Source organism: Theropithecus gelada, chromosome 11 (genome assembly GCF_003255815.1).
Source record: "Theropithecus gelada isolate Dixy chromosome 11, Tgel_1.0, whole genome shotgun sequence".
NCBI classification, from domain to species: domain Eukaryota; kingdom Metazoa; phylum Chordata; class Mammalia; order Primates; family Cercopithecidae; genus Theropithecus; species Theropithecus gelada.
In genome coordinates, this window is record NC_037679.1 from 23,045,801 (window position 1) to 23,066,494 (window position 20,694).

The 20,694-nt window shown below is 36.4% G+C and overlaps 1 protein-coding gene across 2 annotated transcripts in view; it reads left to right on the forward strand.

Moving 5' to 3' along the window:
• SRGAP1 (SLIT-ROBO Rho GTPase activating protein 1) overlaps positions 1–20,694 on the forward strand; it is a 312,702-nt gene that overhangs the window by 202,324 nt on the left and 89,684 nt on the right. For both annotated transcript variants that reach the window (XM_025402923.1, XM_025402924.1), the window contains exons 5-6: positions 2,683–2,865; positions 3,342–3,470. In XM_025402923.1, the coding sequence (XP_025258708.1) occupies positions 2,683–2,865; positions 3,342–3,470 (312 nt within the window). The remainder of the gene's footprint in view (positions 1–2,682; positions 2,866–3,341; positions 3,471–20,694) is intronic.

The window sequence follows — 20,694 nt, forward strand, 5'->3', positions numbered from 1 at the left end:
TATGAAAATAAGTAAAGGTTCTTTGTTAACCCCGTGTTTTACTCTTCAAAATAGTCATCTAGAGAACATATGTTAAGTTGAACCATAAGAAAGTACTGATTTTCCACCTTTTTAATAACTTACAGAAGCAGCAATTTCAAATGGATCAACCTAAATAAATATATTTATTCCAGTGATGCTTCCGGTCTCAAACCATTTGAAAACTCATCTCTTGAAATGAGAAAAATCAAATTCATTACTTGAAAACATTGCATTATTCTCAACTTCTTAAACCTTAGTTATAAAATTGGCTCTGAGTAACGTGTGGTTATTTGCATATGAAATGAAGTCTGTCTTCTGGGGATGAGAATTTGACATCATTTATAAGAAAGTACTGCCACAAATGCTTAGCATTGGGTGCCGAGTTCGGGTGTGCTCCTCGACACATCCTTTGCATTGGAGTCATCACACCTTACATGTGTTGTTTCTTTTAAGGGGTATAATTGTGCTCAAAATACACAGGTTTTCAAATTCACCCAGATGTCTGACATCTGAAAGCATATTGAAATTATATTGGAAAAATTATGATTTTCAGGTAAAATCTGTGACTCTGAAATCTGTGACTGTTATTCTCCTGTACCTAAGAATACAGAGATTACATACAGATTTATAGATACTATTAGAAAAATAATGAATAGCTTGTTTATTATTTGAGAAAATATTTATTAAGCACCTATGTTGTCTGAAATACTTTCAGAGATACCACTATAGACCAGTTTGTTTTAATTAGCCAAGTTTAAAATTGGCAATATATTACTAAGTCTCAGAAATGTGCATATTCTCTAACCCTGCAATTCTATTTCTAAAAATTTGTCCTAAGAAATATGACACAATTTTGTACACAGATGTTTTTTGTAACAATAATATAGCCAAAATGTGTAATAATTGAGGATTCATTCTATAAGTTTTAATACATTATGAAATTTTTATATTCTATATATTCCTAAATTTATTAAAATTCAAATTACATATATCATTTCTAAGAGAAGAAATTAGATATACAGCAAAGGTTTTTAACACAACTTTGTAAAGCAAATAGTTGAAATATCCTTACATTTTTAACAATGGGAAATTAAGTTATGGCACAGTCATATAGAAAAATACTATGTAGCACTGAAAATTGTGTTTAGAAGAATATTTAATGATATAGGAAAATGTGCTGATATATAAATGACAAAGGACATTGTAATCTAAAAACTATAAATATAGGATGGTCTCAGTTTTTTAAAGAGAGAAATCATATATGGCATTTTATTTTATTTATTTATTTATTTTATTTTGTTTATTTGTTTGTTTGAGGCAAGGTCTCACTCTGTCACCCAGGCTGAAGTGCAGTGGCACAATCTCAGCTCACTGCCACCTCCATCTCCCGGGCTCAAGCAATCCCCTCACCCCAGCCTCCCAAGTAGCTGGCTCTACAGGTGCACGCCACCAGGACCAGCTAATTTTTTTATTTTTGTAGAGACAGGGTCCCACTGTGTTGCTCGGGCGGGTCTCAAACTATTAGTTAGGCTCAAGCAGTCCTCCCACCTTGGCCTCGCAAAATGTGCTGGGATTACAAGCGTGAAGCCACAGTGCCCTGCCCTTAATTTTAACTGACATCCCCTCACTACAGTAGCCAGCCATATAGGGCATTTTCAAAGGAAGAAATGTGTGTGTGTGTGTGTGTGTTTTCATAGAGAAAAGGCTGGAAGGCTTTATACTAAAATCTTGTCAGTGATTATCTTTGATTGCTTTTTATTTTCATTATTATTATTATTATTATTAGTATTAGTATTAGTATTAGTATTTGAGATGGAGTCTCACTTTGTCAACCAGGCTGGAGTACAGTGGCACAATCTCAGCTCACTCCAACCTCCAAGCGATTCTCCTGCCTCAGCCTCTGGAGTAGCTGGATTACAGGTGTGCCACCACAGTTGGCTAATGTTTTGTATTTTTAGTAGATACAGAATTTCACCATGTTGGCCAGGCTAGTCTCAAACTCCTGACCTCAAGTGATCTGTCTGCCTCGGCCTCCCAAAGTGCCGGGATTACAGACATGAGCCAGTACGCCCAGCCTATTTTTTTGTTTGTTTGTTTTGTTTTTGTTTGTTTTTTTAAGAAAATAAATGTTTTCTACAATGAACATAAAGTATTACTTTGTGGTCAGAAAAACAATGTTTTTTCAACTAAAACTATGTATGAACCTTAATATTTCCATTTTTTACTTTGACAAATAGATTTTATGCAATAAAATTCCTTTAATAAAGACTGTATGAATTTGGGTTTGGGTTGGGCTAAAATTGATCCATGAATAAATGGTTTATTCTGCAAATTAATAATGTAGAGGAGATTTTACAGAAATACTTTTAAGCTAAAGAGAACTTTTCAGGTACATTGAAAAGTATGCATAAGACTCCGTAAATCATTTTTTCATCAAATCCTGCCCCCTAAGTGCCTTTTCCTGGCAGATGAATTTGCATATTTCTGTGTGCTTTATGTAGAAGCAGTAGTCCATAATTCACTTATTTTACTAACAGTTTGACTTTCCCCTCTGCCATTTGGAAGGTGGCATGTATATCGTATATGTCCTATAAATGGTTCCCATTCACTCTCTCAATTACAGACAGACATCTTGTAACGATTTGGGTCACTTTTCCACAGGTGATGAAAACATACCATATGTATCATGCAGAGAGCATCAGTGCAGAGAGCAAGCTGAAAGAGGCTGAAAAACAAGAGGAAAAGCAAATTGGAAGATCTGGTGATCCAGTCTTCCATATTCGACTAGAGGAGAGACATCAACGGCGAAGCTCTGTAAAAAAAATTGAAAAAATGAAAGAAAAAGTAAGTGAAAAGAGATGGCAGAACTCCTCTGCCTTCATTTGAGGAGACAATACTAAGAACACTGATGCAATAGCTGATATCCACACATTGTAAATTATTGTGAAATGACATGCATTTCCTCCCATGGGAATGAGAAATGTTTAAGAAATGTAAAAATCATGTAATAACAGCTGGACATCATTTAGTGGTGAATGCCAAGTATTCAATACACAGTGTGGAGAACTTGAATATTAACAAGGAGATTTCATTGCAAATGGGCCTGAAGCCCAAATACATTGTTATTATTCCCCATAGCTGGGTGATTTTAGTTTGCTATTTAAATCAGATTCAAAATGTACTTTTGGCAAAGGACTTTGAGGGTCATTTGTATATGTGGAATAAATTGTTAAGGTTAATAAAAATTCATGTATGTTTCTCTGTCTTGATTAAAAATGACTTTGCGTTCTTTCCCACTGCCTGGATCTTCTTCATTACAGAGACAAGCAAAATATTCGGAAAATAAGCTAAAATCAATTAAGGCACGGAACGAATATCTCCTAACACTTGAAGCCACCAATGCCTCAGTTTTCAAGTATTATATTCATGATCTTTCTGATTTAATTGATGTGAGTACTTGAAGTTTTTGTCTTTCCATATTAAAATGAAATTAACAATAACCATATTTCATTGATTGGAAAATACTATCATTTCTTAAGACTGTTATTTTACGTAATACTCAGAAAGAAAAAAATACTTTTATTTAAATTATCCATAATACGAAGACACTATCATCTGTAAGATGCATGTGAAAAAGAGTGCATCCTAAAACCAATGAAAAATAAATGGTTAGATTCTGTGAAGCTGTGAGAAGCCCGGTAAACTCAGCTAAAACGGGGCCCAGTCATTTGCAAGTTATGTAGTGGCGCAGCCCTAACTGCATTCATTATTTCAAAATGTATTTATTGGGCCCCCACTATTGTGAGACGCTGAAACTCTCAGAAGCCATACGCAGCCCTTACCCTCTAGGATTTAAAGTGAAGAAGACAGACTTAAGAAATGACTACATGGATGATTACTTTATTACAGTTGTGGTCATTACTGGGATGCAAAATAGAGTGCACATAAATGACATTTACAGATGTATCTAAGTCTGTACATTCTCTCGTAGGATATGATATAAAAAAGCAGTAATTAGGTTTATTTAGAGCTCTCCAAATACATATTCATTGTATGTATGCAGTGTTTACTGCCGTTATTCCCCAACTTTAACCCTCCACATTATTCATTCATCCTTTCATTCAGAAAACATGTACTGAGTAGTCCAGTCATTGTGCTAACACTATAGGAGGCTGCAAAGATGAAACACAAAAATCCCACGTCTAAAAATGCCACTACCTGCAAATAAAAGATAACAAGTGATTAAGTGCCATAAAAACAGCACAGATAAAGTCATAGAGGTTCAGAGGGTTACCTGCTGGAATTTTATTCATATACTGCTTTGTATTAATTGGATTCAACAGTTATAATTAAATTAGCCGTCATAATTTAAACATACAGTAGGTTAAAACAGCTTCATTTTTCTGGTGAATTTAAGTTCCATGTATTTAGCTGTGCCAAACCATTTAGCCACAGTTTGGGATTTCTATAAAAGAATTGTTGAGGGAAGGAATTATGTTTTAGCTTAATAACACTCTGATGTGCCTCTTTTTTTTTTGAGACAGAGTCTCACTCTGTCACCTGGGCTTTAGTGCAGTGGCTACAGTGGCACTATCTCCGCTTACTTCAACCTCTGCCTCCTGGGTTCAAGCAATTCATTTGCCTCAACTTCCTGAGTAGCTGGGACTACAGGCACGTGCTACCACACTGGCTAATTTTTGTATTTTTAGTAGAGATGGGCTTTTGCTGTGTTGTCCAGGCCATTGTTGAACTCCTAAACTCAAGTGATCCACCTGCCTCAGCCTCCATTAGAGCTGGGATTACAGGCCTGAGCCACTGTACCTGGCCAGCCACCTCACCCAGCCTCTGATGTGAATGTTTTTCTTTTTGTCTCAAAACAATGTTATCCAATAATATCATAATTTGTTTATATAGAACCATGTAGTAATAAATAAAACCAGGGAAAATTTTCTCTTTTCACTTACTACAAAATATTTCATTCAAGTAATCACTTGATTATTTTAAATGCAGAAACTTTTTGTGTTGCTTTAAATACTTACGTCTTCCAGCACCCTGATGAAACAAAAGGAGCTTTTTCTGTTACACTCCTCCTAGATTTCCTAAATAAAAGATTTTACTCGGTTTCCTGAGTAAAAATAAAGAATTTTATGACCCCAGTTTTCAAACTTAAATCTGTCAGGTTTCTCCAAGGTATAGGGAATATAAAAGAACTAATCCTATGTAACTTCTTTCTTGCTTTTTTGTTTAGGGTTCATTTTGGTAGTGATTGGAGTACTTGGCCAAATCCAAACCAATTTTTTTTTTTTTTTTTTTTTTTTTGGGACAGAGTCTCGCTCTGTCACCTAGGCTGGAGTGCAGTGGCACGATCTCGGCTCACTGCCACCTCCACCTCGCAGGTTCAAGCAATTCTCCTGCCTCAGCCCCTTGAGTAGCTGAAATTACAGGTGTTCACCACCACACCTGGCTAATTTTTGTATTTTTAGTAGAGATGGGGATTCACCGTGTTGGTCAGACTGGTCTCGAACTCGTGACCTCGTGATCCACCTGCCTTGGCCTCCCAAAGTGCTGGGATTACAGTCGTGAGCCACCGGGCCCAGCCAATCCAAACCAATTTTAATGCCAGAAAAACTCCCCATGTATCGAAAAGTGTTTCTTTAATACCTACAAGGTACTAAGCACCATTCCTGACAATGGGAATCCAGCAGTGAATAAAACCGAAGGCTTCACGTTTGTTGACTTTATGTATGAATTGGGAGACAAACTATAAATGAATTTATATACATAAAAGTACATGTATATACACACACATATAAAATAAGTTATGACAGTGCCATACAGAAAAATGAAACAGAGCTATGGAGGTGCTTTTGATGGAGTGTCCAGGAAAAGCCTGATACTTGAGCAGAGGAGTGAGTTGCAATACCTTGCAGCTATCTGGGAAAGGAATGCCTCACACAAAAGGACTGGCATATCCAAGGGTACAGAAGCAGAGGTGTGTCTTCCCATCTGAAGATACTCATGGAATAGCAAAGGAGGCCAGAATGGCTGCAGCTGAGCGAGTGAGGAGGAAGGTGCTAGGAGATGAGATTGGCAGAAGTCCTATCACTTAGCATCTTTTGGGTAGGGAAGGGGTTTGAATTTTGTTCTATATGTGATGGGGAGCCATTGAAGGGTTTTTTGAGCAGGGAAGTGACATCACCTGGGTTACATTTTAAAGATTCACTCTGGCAGCAGAGTGAGAAATAGACTAAAGGAGTCAGGAGGACACCAGTGAAAACAGGGAGCTATAGCAAGAGTCTTTGCAGTTGCCCAGGCTAAAGATGACTGGTGTGGACTGGTGTGGACTGGTGGCTTGGACTGGTGTGGTAGTGATAGACCTATGCAAGTGGTTGGATCAAAATAGATTGAAGACAGAGCTCTAGGAACTTGCTGCCATGTGTGAAAAAGGATAGAAATGACTGCTAGGTTGAGGTCCTGAAAAATGACTCCTAGGTTACTGATAATGCCATCTACTGAGATGGGGGCCCCAGGGGAGAAGCAGGCTGAAGTGGGAGCAGTAGTCCTGCTATGTCTGTGAAAACTGAGATACCTATCAGACATCTGTGTGGAGATGTAAAGGAGCATCGCCAATATTTTTGGGATATATCAGACTGGAATCACATGTCAGGATTATGAGAGTCATCACCATCATTGTCATGGATATTTATTGAATGCCTGCTATGTAACAGGCAGCATAATATCTAATCATCACAACACTCTGAGGTAAACAGTGTTTTCTCCATTTTATAGATTGAAAAAACAAAACAAAACTGAGATTTAGCTAGGCTAGATAACTTGCCTAAGATTATGCAGCCAATCAGAGGTAGGCTTCAAACTCATACATTTTTAACCTCCAGATCTAATTGACTCTGACCTAAATAAGTAACTGTTAAATATCCCAAGTGATATTCCATTTTTTTAAAAAGTTGGACTTTTGAAAGATCAGTCTTAAATTTAAAACGTGAACAGTTCTCAAATAATATAATGTAAGAAATTGGAAATAAATGATATGAACTTGGTTTGTTGTATATTCAACTGAAATTGAGTACTCTGTTAGTGAAAGTAATTTTTATGTTCCTCGACTCACTTTTAAGGCAATTAGAGTGTGAATATGTATATTCTAAAATGGTTGCTTATTTTGTAGGAATCCAATTTGCATATATAGTGGTGATCCTAACAACCATTAAGCTTGACCCTTCCTGGTGAAAAAGAAACAGATTGATTATTATGCAGAGGTATCTAGAATTCTTCATGCATTTTGAGTTTATTTAGCAAAGTACATCTTATACTGAGCTATCTAATAATAATGAGAAGAGCTGTAATGCCTCTGGTGAGAAAAAGTCAAGACAACATTTTTAATGCACAGCATTTTGTCTGTGAAATGACATGAAAGGCAGTAAATGTATCTTGATAAATTCAAAGCATTATAAAGAGTCAAAGAATTGAAGTTGAGATCTTTTTATGTAAACCCCCAGTTTCCCTTTAGCTTCCACTCATGCCAGTATCTGTCTTTTTTCTAACAAATTTTCTGTGAACCATTATGAATGGATCTATTGATACCACAGAAAAGTCACAAATTTTCCATAGAAACTATTATTATAGAAGCAGTACATGTGTATTGCAAAAAAAAAAAAACAGAAAATACTACAAGCAAGTATAAAATGATCACTTCTTAATTTTAATTTTTAATTTTTATGGTAATAATCACATCAGGATAAATGGGGTATTCATCACCTCAAGTATTTATCATTTCTTTTTGTTACAACCATTCCAATTATATGCTTTTAGTTATTTTTAATTGTACAACAAATTACTATGTAGTAATTACTGTGTAGTAATTTATTGTACACTTAAATGTAGTCACCCTATTGTGCTGAAAAATACTAGCTGTTATGCTCTTATTCATTCTATCTAACTATATTTTTGTACTTATTAACTATCCCCACTTCCCAATCACCTCTACTACCATCTGTCTATCTCCGTAAGTTTAATTGTTTTAATTTTTAGCTCTCACAAATGGGTGAGAACATGTGAAGTTTGTCTTTCTGTGCCTGGCCTATTTTAATTAATACTTAACATATTGTCCCCCAGTTCCGTGCATGTTGTTGCAAATGACAGGATCTCATTCTTTTTCATGGCTGAATAGAACTCTGCTGTGTATATGTACCACATTTTCATTATCCATTAGTCTATTGATGGGCTCTTCAGTTGCTTCCAAATCTTGACTATTGTGAATAGTGCTGCAGTAAACATGGGAATGCAGATATCTCTTTGATGTAATGATTTTCTTTATTTTGGGTGTATACCTAGCAGTAGGATTGCCAGATCATATGATAACTCTATTTTTAGTTTTTTGAGGTATTCCCATACTGTTCTCCACAGTGGCTGTACTAATTTACATTCCCACCAACAGTGTACACGAGTTCCCTTTTCTCCACATCCTTACCAGCATTAGTTCTTTCCTGCCTTTTGGATAAAAACCATTTTAACTGGGGTGAGATGATCTCTCATTGTAGTTTCGATTTGCATCTCTCTGATGATCAGTGATGTTGAGTACCTTTTCATATACCTGTTTGCCATTTGTATGTCATCTTTCGAGATATCTCTATTTAGATCTTTTGCCTATTCTAAATTCAAATTTTACATTTTTTCCTGTTGAGTTGTTTGAGCTCCTTATATGCTCTGGTTATTTATCTCTTGTCAGATTGATAGCTTGCAAATATTTTCTCCCATTCTGTGGATTCTCTCTTCATTTTGTTGATTGTTTCTTTTGCTGCACAGAAGCTTTTTAACTTGATATGATTCCATTTGTTCATTTTTGCATTGTTTGCTTCTGCCTCTAGGGTGTTACTCAAGAAGTCTTTGCCCAGACCAATTTCCTGGAGAGTTTCTCTAACGTTTTCTTGTAGTAGTTTCATAGTTTGAAGTCTTAGATTTAAGTCTTTAATCCATTTTGATTTGATTTCTGTGTATAGTGAGAGATAGAGGTCTAGTTTCATTCTTCTGCATATGGGTACCCAACTTTCCCAGAACATTTATTGAAGAGATCTTTTCCCAGTGTAAGCTTGTGTTAGCCCATTATCACACTGCTATAAAGAACTGCCCAAGACTGGGAAATTTATGAAGGAAAGGGGTTTAATTGACTCACAGTTCCACATGGCTGCGGAAGCCTCATGAAACTTACAAACATGGTGGAAGGGGAGGCAAACACGTCTTTCTTCACATGGCAGCATGAAAGAGATGTGCCACGCAAGGAAAAGCCCCTTATAAAACCATCAGATCTTGTGAGAACTCATTCAGTATCACAAGAATAGTATGAGGGTAATTGTCCCCATAATTCAATTACCTCCCACCAGGTCCTTCACATGACATGTGGGGATTATGGGAACTACAGTTCAAGATGAGATTTGGGTGGGGACACAGCCAAACCATATCAATGTTCCTGGCACTTTTGTTGAAAATGAGTTCGCTGTAGATGTATGAATTTATTTCTGAGTTCTCTATTCTGTTTCACTGGTCTATGTTTATGCCAGTACAGTTTTAGTTACTATAGCTTTTGTTACTATAGCTGTTTTGGTTACTATAGCTTTGTAATATAATTGAAATTAGGTAGTGTGATTCCTCAAGTGTTTTTCTTTTTGCTCAGGATGGCTTTGGCTACTGTAGGTTTTTTGTGGTTCAATATAAACTTCAGGATTATTTATTCTATTTCTGTAAAGAGTATTACTGGTATTTTCATAGAGATTGCATTGAATCTATAGACCACTTTGGGGAGTCTGGACATTTCAACAGTACTGATTCTCCCAATCCATGAACATGGAGTATCTTTCCATTTTTTTGTATTTTCAATTTCTTGCATCAGTGTTTTATAGTTTTTATTATAGAGATCTTTCACTTCTTTGGTTAAGTTTATTCCTAGGTATCTTCTTATATTTGTAGCTATTATAAATGGGATTACTTTCTTGATTTCTTTTTCAGATTGTGTGCTGTTGGCATATAGAAATGTTGATTTTGTATCCTGTAACTTTACTGAATTTGTTTATCAGTTCTAATAGTTTTTTTAGTGGCATCTTTAGCTTTTTCCAGATATTCAGATCATATCACCTATAAACAAGGATAATTTGACTTTTTCTTTCCCAATTTGTATGTTATTTCTTTCTCTTCTCTGATTCCACTATCTAGGACTTCCAGTGATCACATTCTTACCACCTAAGGTCATCATTGTTAAAGCTAGACTTTCTCTTTGTCTATATACACACATTTTTAAACCAGAAGGACAGTATGAAATAATATTTTACATAGAGCATTCTAACCTACTTTTTAAAATCAATAATCTTTATCCTTCCATCTCAGTAGATTTTTGTCTCATCTAATACATACCACATTTCCATTTGTGACCCCAAGGAATGTTTCACAGCTGATGTGTCTAGGCAAGACCTGATTTAGGATTACACACTATGTCTGGATGATATGTCCCTTAAGTTTTTTTTAATCCAGCAAAGTTCTTTTATTTATTTATTTATTTATTTATTTATTTAGAGATGGAGTCTTGCTCTGTTGCCCAGGCTGGAGTGCAGTGGTGCAATCTCGGCTCAGTGCAACCTCCACCTCCCAGGTTAAAGCAGTTCTTCTGCCTCATCCTCCCAAGTAGCTGGGATTACAGATGCGGACCACCACGCCTGGCTAATTGTTTTGTATTTTTAGTAGAGACGGGGTTTCACCATGTTGGCCAGGCTGGTTTCAAACTCCTGACCTCAAGTGATCTGCCTGCCTCGGCCTACCAAAATGCTGGGATTGCAGACGTAAGCCACCGTGCCCAGCTTAATCCAACAAAATTCTTTGTTGAAGAGACATGGACAGGTGTTCCTCAGAATGCCCTAGCTTCTGGATTTGTATATTACCTCCTTATGTCATTTATCCTGTTTCTTTATCCTCTATATTCTTGCAAGTTGAACTTTAGATAAAGGCCTGATGAGGTCAAGTTAAGCACTTTGCAATAGAATACATCATTAAGTGTGTTGCCACATCTTATTTAGGCATACCACAACATCTATTTAACCCATCAACAGTGATGCTAAAATTGCTGTCTTTGGGCGATGTGACTTCAATTTCCTACATTTTATAGTTAAGTCTTCCCTCCTTACAACAGACTATGGATATTTTAAAACCTCTCAAATTTGGATTTTATTACATTGGAAATCTACTAATTTGGAACTCAGCAACATCTGAGCTATAATTTACTTTGTTCAGCAAAACTCTTTCTTGTAGTAAAAATTAATGATGTAAACTAAAGGGGAATAACAATTTTTAAAATGTTTTTAAGCACTTCAGACTAATCAGTTTACATATATATCATTGACACTGTATTTAATGGAATCTTCTTTTGTTAACTACTACAGCTAAAACTTTTAATAATTCAACACTTTAATAGACAAATTTGTCTTTTCTGTATATTTAGAGGTGATCTGATGGTTTTAAAAATATTTAATAATTTCCAATTTTTATCTATTTGAGAAACCTTTACCTGTCAATATTAGTTTGAATTACTAAAGTGCATTCTCTCTTTCTCTGTCTGTCTCTCTCTCTTTTTCTCTGTATCTCTCTGAGAAATTGCTGCCAATGTAGAGAATCTCTAATGATTTATAACTAATGGTTTTTGGAGGTCTACTGAAATTTATTTTTAGTAAATCTTACATACTTAATTGTGCCTTGTTAGGATCAATGAATGAACATTATGATGAGTTCCATCACTGAACATGACTCCTTCATAAACTTAGTAGGTAAAAATTAATTTCTTGATCAAGTCCAAGTTGAAAATATTAGATATCAGAACTCTAAAGTTTATTGATATTGATGGTAATTCAATGAAGAAAATGGCTCAATTGTTAACCAAGTATCTATTATTTTATTTCAGCTGAAAATATTTGAATTTAGTATACCAAACAAGGATTGGACACTTCTGGGTACTCCAGATATTGAATTATGTCTCGGGAGAAGGGAAGGAATTGTGATTGGGCAGGGGGAACTTGGAGAACTTCTGAAATATCAGTAACATTAAAAGGAACATAAGCTGGCCACAGTGGCTCACACCTGTAATCCCAGCACTTCGGGAGGCTAAGGCAGGCAAATCACCTGAGGTCAGAAGTTGGAGACCAGCCTGACCAACATGGTGAAACCCTCTCTCTACTAAAAATACAAAAACATTAGCCAGGCATGGTGGTGGGTGCCTGTAATCCCAGCTACTCGGGAGGCTGAGGCAGGAGAATCACTTGAACCTGGGAGGTGGATGTTGCAGTGAGCCAAGATCGCACCATTTACTCCAGCCTGGGCAACAAGAAGAAAAGTCAGTCTCAAAAAAAACCCAAAAGGAACATATATGTTTTGCACTTTTCTATAAGTATGTCATATTTTAATATTTAAAAAATAAAAAGGATGGAATTACTAAAATGATAAATATATGCCTTAAATATGTTTAATCTAAAGCTTACCAATATAGTTTTACCTGCCAATCTTTTAATATTATGATTTATCTTTTTGTTCTTTGTTTTTACTATGCATTATATACTTTTAATGATTTATCTGTTGTACAGAGTTCAGAGTAATCTTCCTTTACACAAATCACTTTAGTTGTGTATTATTTATAATTTCTAGTTTTGAGGGTTTTTTGGTGAAGAAAAAATATTCTGGACATTTACAATGTTTTCACAATCTTGCACAGTTGTTACACCTTTGCCTCATCTAATAGCAATTTTGTTTACTCCTGAGTCTTTCCAACAATTTTTTAGACTTATTTTATCAGTTTATTTAATAGTTAATTAAATTATAGTTATAATAAATATAAATGGCACAAATATTGCACAGTCTGTTCTTGGAGGCATACAGATGAATTGTTGGAGCAGAAATGTAGAGGAGTATTAGAGAGCACCTACTGGCTGTGTGTGTCCACATTGCCGTTGGCATTGGTCACTATGCTTTAGAACAAGGGTGGATAAACTTTTTCTGTAAGGGGACAGAGGGTAAATATTTTAGGCTTTGTGAGCCCATATGGTTTGTGTCACAACTATTCAATTCTAGTGCAAAAGTAGCTATAAATAATAAGTAAGCAAATGGGCGTGGTTGTATCACAGTCAGACTTTATTTACCTTACCAAGCTCTGGGCTGGATTTGGCTCACAGGGTCTAGTTTGCCGATCCTGATTTATAAAATGAAGCAAGTGTTAGTTAACCTGGAGTATCGCTTAAACAGAAGACTGTTGAGAGTGCTTCTCCTCTGTCTCTGAAGAAAGTCCTAGATAAATTTTAGTTTGTAAAATAACAATCTCCTAGTTTGGAATCAAGTGGGAGGTGGAACACAGTGTTAATTTCACAACAAATAAGGACTTTTATTATGTCATGCTAAAGAATAAATATGAATTGTAAGAATAAGTATATTGCAAATATTGGCCAAAGGAAGTTTAATTGGTTGGGAGAATAAAGGTATCATTGTAGAGGAAAATAGATTGTAGTTTTTGTAAATAACAGGTAAAATATCTGTGATAATTATTATCCCAATATTAAGTGCAAAAGAGCCTATAACTTATTATCCTGTAAGAATGAAAATATGTTACAAGCAGAAGAAAAATCATACAGGCAACAAATATTTGTAATTGAATGCTAAGAGTTCCAAAAGATTATGATTTGCTAAGAGAAAAGAATTAGAGTACAAGTCTTAATGCTAGGATTCTCTGATCTATAATCAGATTCAGCACGCTGAAAATATGGAATTCTTAAAGCAACTGGTTTTAGAATTGCATTACTGATAATGTAACCTCTTCCAGTTCAGTTCCACACCTTCAGAATGTATTCAGAGAAACTCAGTCCTCAACAATAAAATTCTATTAGTGCTTTCTCCCAGAGCACCTGCCCAGTAATAATAAAGTATTTGTCATCCTTGCAGTACAGTTTCATGGTCTCCAGTTTCTCCCTATAAACATTTGCAGATTGGTCGAGAGTGTGAAAGATAAATGTTTGTTATTATTATTATGGAATATTGCCAAGGAATAATCCCCTACTCCAGCCAGTTTTCTTCATAGAGATTATCTGTCACATGTGTTTTATTGGCCATTTATGCAGAATAAGATTGAAATTAGATTGCATCATATATTTCATGCCATCCTTTTTTATCTTTTCTGAATAATCAGCTACGTTAAAGCTTTTAGCCTTATCTTTTTTGTGTCTTGGGACATGTGTTTAATTAAAAAGCCAGCTTATTCACAGTTCAGAATTTTCTTAGTTTGACTTTTCCCCCATATAACAGTATTAAGATTTATCCATGAAAACCTGTCCCATTGTAGTACTGTATTCCCCATTAGACCTGAACTCCTATTAGGAAGATTATGGCGAGATCATGTTACATGGTTAGGATATTGTAGTGATCATGTAAACTGATTTAGGCATGGTGTATCCCTTTGTGATAGGGTATTTAAAAACTGAAATGAGTTGGATGACTGAAGTAGTTGGCTCTTAAAGTTCTTTTCAGTGGAGGTTCCAGGGGCATTTGCTTAAAGGAAGCTGCACCGATCTGGTTTCCTCCTGCAGTATGGGCTGTTCTTTCTCTTTTCTCATTCTCCAGTGCTCACTTATCCTTTTTGGCTGCACTTCTGAATATTGAGAGTCACCTGAGGCAGGATTTCTTGCTTCCATGGCTTAAGTACCATCTGACGGCTCCTAGATTTTTACCACCAACCTTGATCATCTTCCTGGGCTTCAGATTTGTACATCAACTCACTACTGAGCATCCCTAACCAGATGTCTAACAGGCATCTTGAACATGTAAAATACTCAAAACACAACTATTTATATCCATTTGCCCTACTGTCATCATCCTCCACACACATAACAACTTTCTTCTTAGTCATGTTTCACACCTCAGAAAATAATGCCACTTTCCGCTAAAAACCAGTTCTCTTGTTCCACACATATAAATTCATCAGCAAATCCTGTCATCTTTACCTCGTAAATGTCCCAAACCCTGCCGCTTCTCACTAGCTGTATTTGCAGTTTCCTAAATAAAGCCTCTTCATTCTTAGACTCCACTATTGCAGTAGCTTCCTAAGCTTCCACTCATATGTTCCAAAAATCCATTCTCTTCCCAAGCAGCCAGAATATTGAAAAACATCAATCACAGGAGTTTAAGACCAACCTGGCCAACATAGTGAAACCCTGTCTCTAATAAAAATAAAAAAATTAGCTGGGCATGGTACCAGGTGCCTGTAATCCCAGCTAGTTGGGAGGCTGAGGCAGGAGAATCACTTGAATCCAGGAGGTGGAGGTTGCAGTGAGCTGAGATCATGCCATTGCACTCCAGCCTGGACAACATAATGAGACCTCACCTAAAAAAAAAAAAGAGAGAAACATAAATCAGATTTATCAATTCCTATTTCATATTCTCCAAAGACCTCCCATTGTCCTTAGAATAAAATCCAAACTATTCACCAAGACCCTGTATGAACTGATGCCCACCTACATTTAGTGTCGTATCTTGCAACTTTTCCCTTAGTCACCATACATCAGGTACATTGGCCTTCTGTGTTCAGAACCACCAAACTTTTTCTCACCTGGGGCCTTTGCGCTTTTTGTCTGGAACACTCTTCCAGAGCATTACAGGACTGACTGCTTCTTTTCATTTATGTTGCATTTCAACTGCCCAATATAAAAGGACAACACCCTTTCCCCTAACACTCTCCCTAATTCTTTGACCCTTTATCTTATCCATAGCATTTACCATCTGGCCTGTATTTAATTGGGTTTGGTTTGCTCATTCTCTCTCCTTTCTCATTATTTGATTCAGGCTGGTTATAGAGATTTTAGCCTAGGAAAAATGAGTAGCAGCTCCTCTGAAGGAAATGATTGTCCGTTGGTATATGGGTGGGAGATGTGTTAGGCAACAAGTGATTATTTGGCCTGCTCATTGACTCGGGCATATGCAACTCACTCCTTTTTGGTACTTTGTACCCATCCCTATCACACAGATGTGCCATTTTGATCTTTTCATTGCTCAAGAGAAAACTCAAAACAACTTTTTCTAAATGCTTGGTTACAGTTGTTAAAACAACAAGAAGAGTTAAATTGTCAGCTGGCTCTCTGTGGACCTTCAGGAACCCAGATATGAAAACTGGTGTGTAAAAGTTGCCTGTAGAAATTTAGACATCTGGTTCAGTCCTGCAAGATGCCTATCTCTCACAAAATGTGTTTGTGGTTTCTAGGGTGAAATTCTGTACAGTTAGGAAAATAGAGAAGGTCAAAGAGGTAGTTATGCAGAAGAAATCCACTTTCTTCATTTGACTACTGTGTAAAAGCTCTGAAATTTTCTATTTCTGGTCTGTTATAATTCACTGTGCTTAGGTTGCACTATTTTGCAAGAAGGCTCAAAAGAAGAAGTGGATAGAGTCTACACCCAATACCCATGGCTTTAGAATGACCACAGCCAGGCTTATTTCAACCCAGAGATAAGACCCAGGACATGAGATCACAGAAGGCTCTCAGACAGAGACCAGACTATAGAAATGAAGGTAGAATAATTCTGCAGAAGAGGTAGAACACTTCCTTCTTTTCCATTCTCATGACAACTGCTGAATTCTGCAGTCACATGGGAGCCTGGGGCTGCCCTCCAGTTACTCCAGGGCAACCCTGACAAACGACCTTGGCTGCTAATGTTCTTGAAACATGAATGTCAGACTTATTTCCCATGCAGTTCCACTATGGTAACTCCCGTTTTAGGAGCAAACTTCTACCCCACTAGGGCTCATATCATGGAGTTATGCCAAAAAATAGAAAGTATTCTTCCTGAACAGCTGTGATTCAGTTATACCTAACATTACACATTATACTCACCATGTTATTTCAGCCAACTCTCAGCATTTGTCACAGTCCTCCATACAGATGGTCCTCAACTTACAGTGGTTCAACTTACAGTTTTTCAGCTTTACAATTGATTTATCTGGATGTGACTCCATCGCAAATAGAGGAGCATCTAGACTTACAATGGCTCAACTTGCAACTTTTCGACTTTACAATAAGTTTATTGGGGCATTAAGTGCATTTTTAATTTACAACATTTTCCACTTAACAACAGGTTTATTGGGATGTAACCCATTGTAAATTGAGGAGCGTCTGTATTTGGATTTCATCTTCATTTTGATACTATTTACAACCCTTTTGCCTAAGAAAATTAGCCTACTGTGATGATTTAGACTAATGTCTACTGGAATCTGTCTTGACAGGTTTTCAGATATTTTAAAAATGTACATATGCCCTTCTGTTTCCAACAGCCTTTTCTTCCCCAATTTTAATCCATAATTTTATGTATCCGTTCAGAATTTTTCATCCATCAGAACAACATTGCTTTGTTTTCAAGAAATCTTGTATTGGTTTCTTATGTATTTTCATCACTAAATGCACTTGGGCTATAACTCAGCTCTTTGTGCAGAGGCTGGCTTTTCATATTGTCATTAATAATTCATGAGCTCTATAGAATTACTTTAAACCTTTTAAACCAAGTATGTTGAATCTTAACAGATCCCGTGTCATTTCAGCTTCTAGTTTAGAAAAAAAAAAGACAAAAAAAGATTCAGTGACTAGCCTTGCTGTCTCAGGAGACCTTGAATAAGAATTTTCTTTTTTCTGTATTTTGTTTCTAGTTCAAGATGCCTGAAAATCCTACAGTGTAGAAATGCTGCCTATCAGAAGTAACAAAACTAGGCCAATTAAGCGATCTTACAGACTGACAAGCATCATAGGGGTCAGAGAAGGAAATTTCCTATCAAAACTCTTCACGGAAGCCTCCTAAGGGTAGCACTGAAAGCTCAGAAGACCTGGGGAGGCTCCTAGATCAGTTACTAAGCTGCATGCACGCTCCTCCCAGCCTAGGAGGAAACCAGGATGAAATTATCTCTCGCTGTGCCCAGACCTGCAGAATCCAACTGACTGCACTGGGTGTGGAAACATGCACTGATGCTTTTGTAGTCTTCACATTTATTTCCCCAAAGAAGCTACACTTAAAATTTTGAGGCATGAGCTAAGTCTTGGAATAATGAAAATTTAGTGTGTATTTTTCAGAGCTCCAAGTCAATCTGGTGGTTGGGATTAGATTGCTTTCTTTTCTTTTTTTTTTTTTTCTGTCTTTTCCTTCTCTCTGTCTTTCTCTTTTAAGTTGTTAAGAGATTTGGGGGTTTTTCTGAGAGAGGGAGGCTTTTCTCCTGATTTCATTCCTCTACATTTCAATTTTTTAAGTCCCGTTGGAATCAATACTCATAAAATAGAACAGCTTGTCTCATCTGTTTCATTATAATCCAGTAGAATCTATCTTCTTTCAGAATAGTGAGATGTTTTTAAACACTGGTACCTCTAAAAAAAAGAGGTCATTTCTTTTACAAATCTGTGTTTTCATTAATACAAATTTCCTGTCTTTCTTGAAAGATAGAATAATTTTTCAGGCCCTCTGATATGTATAAAACCGCTACACAGAACCATTATAGATTTTGAAAAGCAGGAGGAATACAAGAGGACTTTGTTCATCTGGGACTAGAATTTCTAAATTAACCAAAATGAATCATTCTCTATATTTGAGTACAGCTGATTCCACTGGAAATGTATTAATGATGAGACTGATTGCTGCATTTCACAATTGTATTTTAGTTGCATTTGTAATTATGGTGTCACAGCTACTTTCTGATTTTTTTAAATCAAGTCGTCTTTAATCAAGTCCTTTTTTCTCCTTGGGAAAATAGCACCCCCAAAAGACATGGTTGCAAGCCCATTTATTTGATGATGGGAAAATAGCACCCCCAAAAGACATGGTTGCAAGCCCATTTACTTGATGATTGTTTTAGGGCATTGCTTCTCAGACTTTTAATGTGCATATGAATCACCTGTGGATCCTTTTTAACCTTCAGATTCTGAAATAGGTCAGGGGTGGGACTCAGGATCCTTCTTTTCTTTTCTTTCTCTCTCTTTCCTTCTTTCTTTCTCCTTTCTTTCACTCTCTCTCTCTCTCTCCTTCCTTCCTTCCTTCCTTCCTTCCTTCCTTCCTTCCTTCCTTCTTTCCTTCCTCCCTCCCTCCCTGCCTCCCTTCCTTTTCTTTCTTTCTTTTTTGTTTCTTTCTTTCTTTTTTTTTTTGAGACAAGGTCCCACTCTGTTTCCCAGGCTACAGTGCAGTGGTACGATCTCAGCTTACTGCAGCCTCTACCTCCCAGGATCAAGTGATCCCCCAATCTCAACCTCCTGAGTAGCTAGGACCACAGCACCCACCCCCATACTCGGCTAATTTTTAAAATTTTTTGTAGAGACAGTGTCTGACTATGTTACCCAGGCTGGTCTTGAATCCCTGGGCTCAAGCAATCCTCCCACCTTGGCCCCTCGAAGTGCTGGGATTACAGGCGTGAGCCACCACGCCCAGCCAAGATCCAGCATTTCTAACAAGCCCCTGGTGCTGCCGTTGCTGCTGGTCCACAGACTAAATTTTAAATAGCAAGATTTTAGAATATCTTTACATAAAAATTTCAAATTTAATAATTCTGAAATAGGAGGGTAAAGATTAGAATTAAATAGGTTAGTTGTAAGAACCAACCTATTTAATTTAAATCCAAGGGTGGAATTAAATAGGTTCTAAAGACAGGTCAGTGAAGGCAGATCCGATGGTTCACATCCTGGTAGATATATCCTTTGTACAAAGGTTGCTTTCTTTGCGACCCCTCCACTATTTTAACAGCAAGCCAGTGGACAGCTTATGTTCAAATTCCTTGTGGATGGAGGTAGTTTATTTACTATGCTCCAATCTTTATATGTCTAGAGCCTAGCATATTCCCTGGCACTTAATCCATGGCCAATTAGTGAGTTGAATTGAATCAAACTGAACTGATTGAACTTCACTGGAACAATATAGGGAAAGGACCTAGTTTTGTACCTTTAAAGTCACTTCTTTCCTCTTTAAGTGATTCATACTGCTTTTATGTACAAATTGAAAATCAGCCTGTCAGTAGTTGTCAGTAATTGATTACTAATTTCCAGTATTACGCTTTATTTCAAGTCATATTCTCTTAAAATGCAACATGAAAAAATACAAATGCAAATTAAAGATAATGAAGATTCAAGAATCTCAAAAGCAGTTATATTCCTAGGAATACTAAATGAAATTCTATCTCCAATAAGCAGACTTTGACAATCATTTATTATTTAAGAGTTTTATTCTGGGGATAAGAGGGAAGGCATTCCTAGACTATTTTGGCAGATTCTAACCTGTTCTTCTCACTTCTAAAAGAGTACAGTTTATTCTTGATCTTCAATAAAATATGCAAATTCAAAATATTGTAGTTAGTGTATTTGCAACCTACACAGATTTCAATAAATGTATCAATCTCAGTATTGCACAAATGAAACTTGAATGCTATTTTTCATTCTTTTGCTGTTTGATTTTGCCTCTTTTATGTTTTAACAGCATTATGGAGATATAATTCACATACTACGTAGTTCACCCATTATAAATCTATAGCTGTCTTTCAGTATACTGAGAGTTGTGTATCCATCACCACAATCAATTTTTGAATATTTTCATTATCCCACAAAGAAATCCTGCACCTCTCAGCCATCACCCCCAACT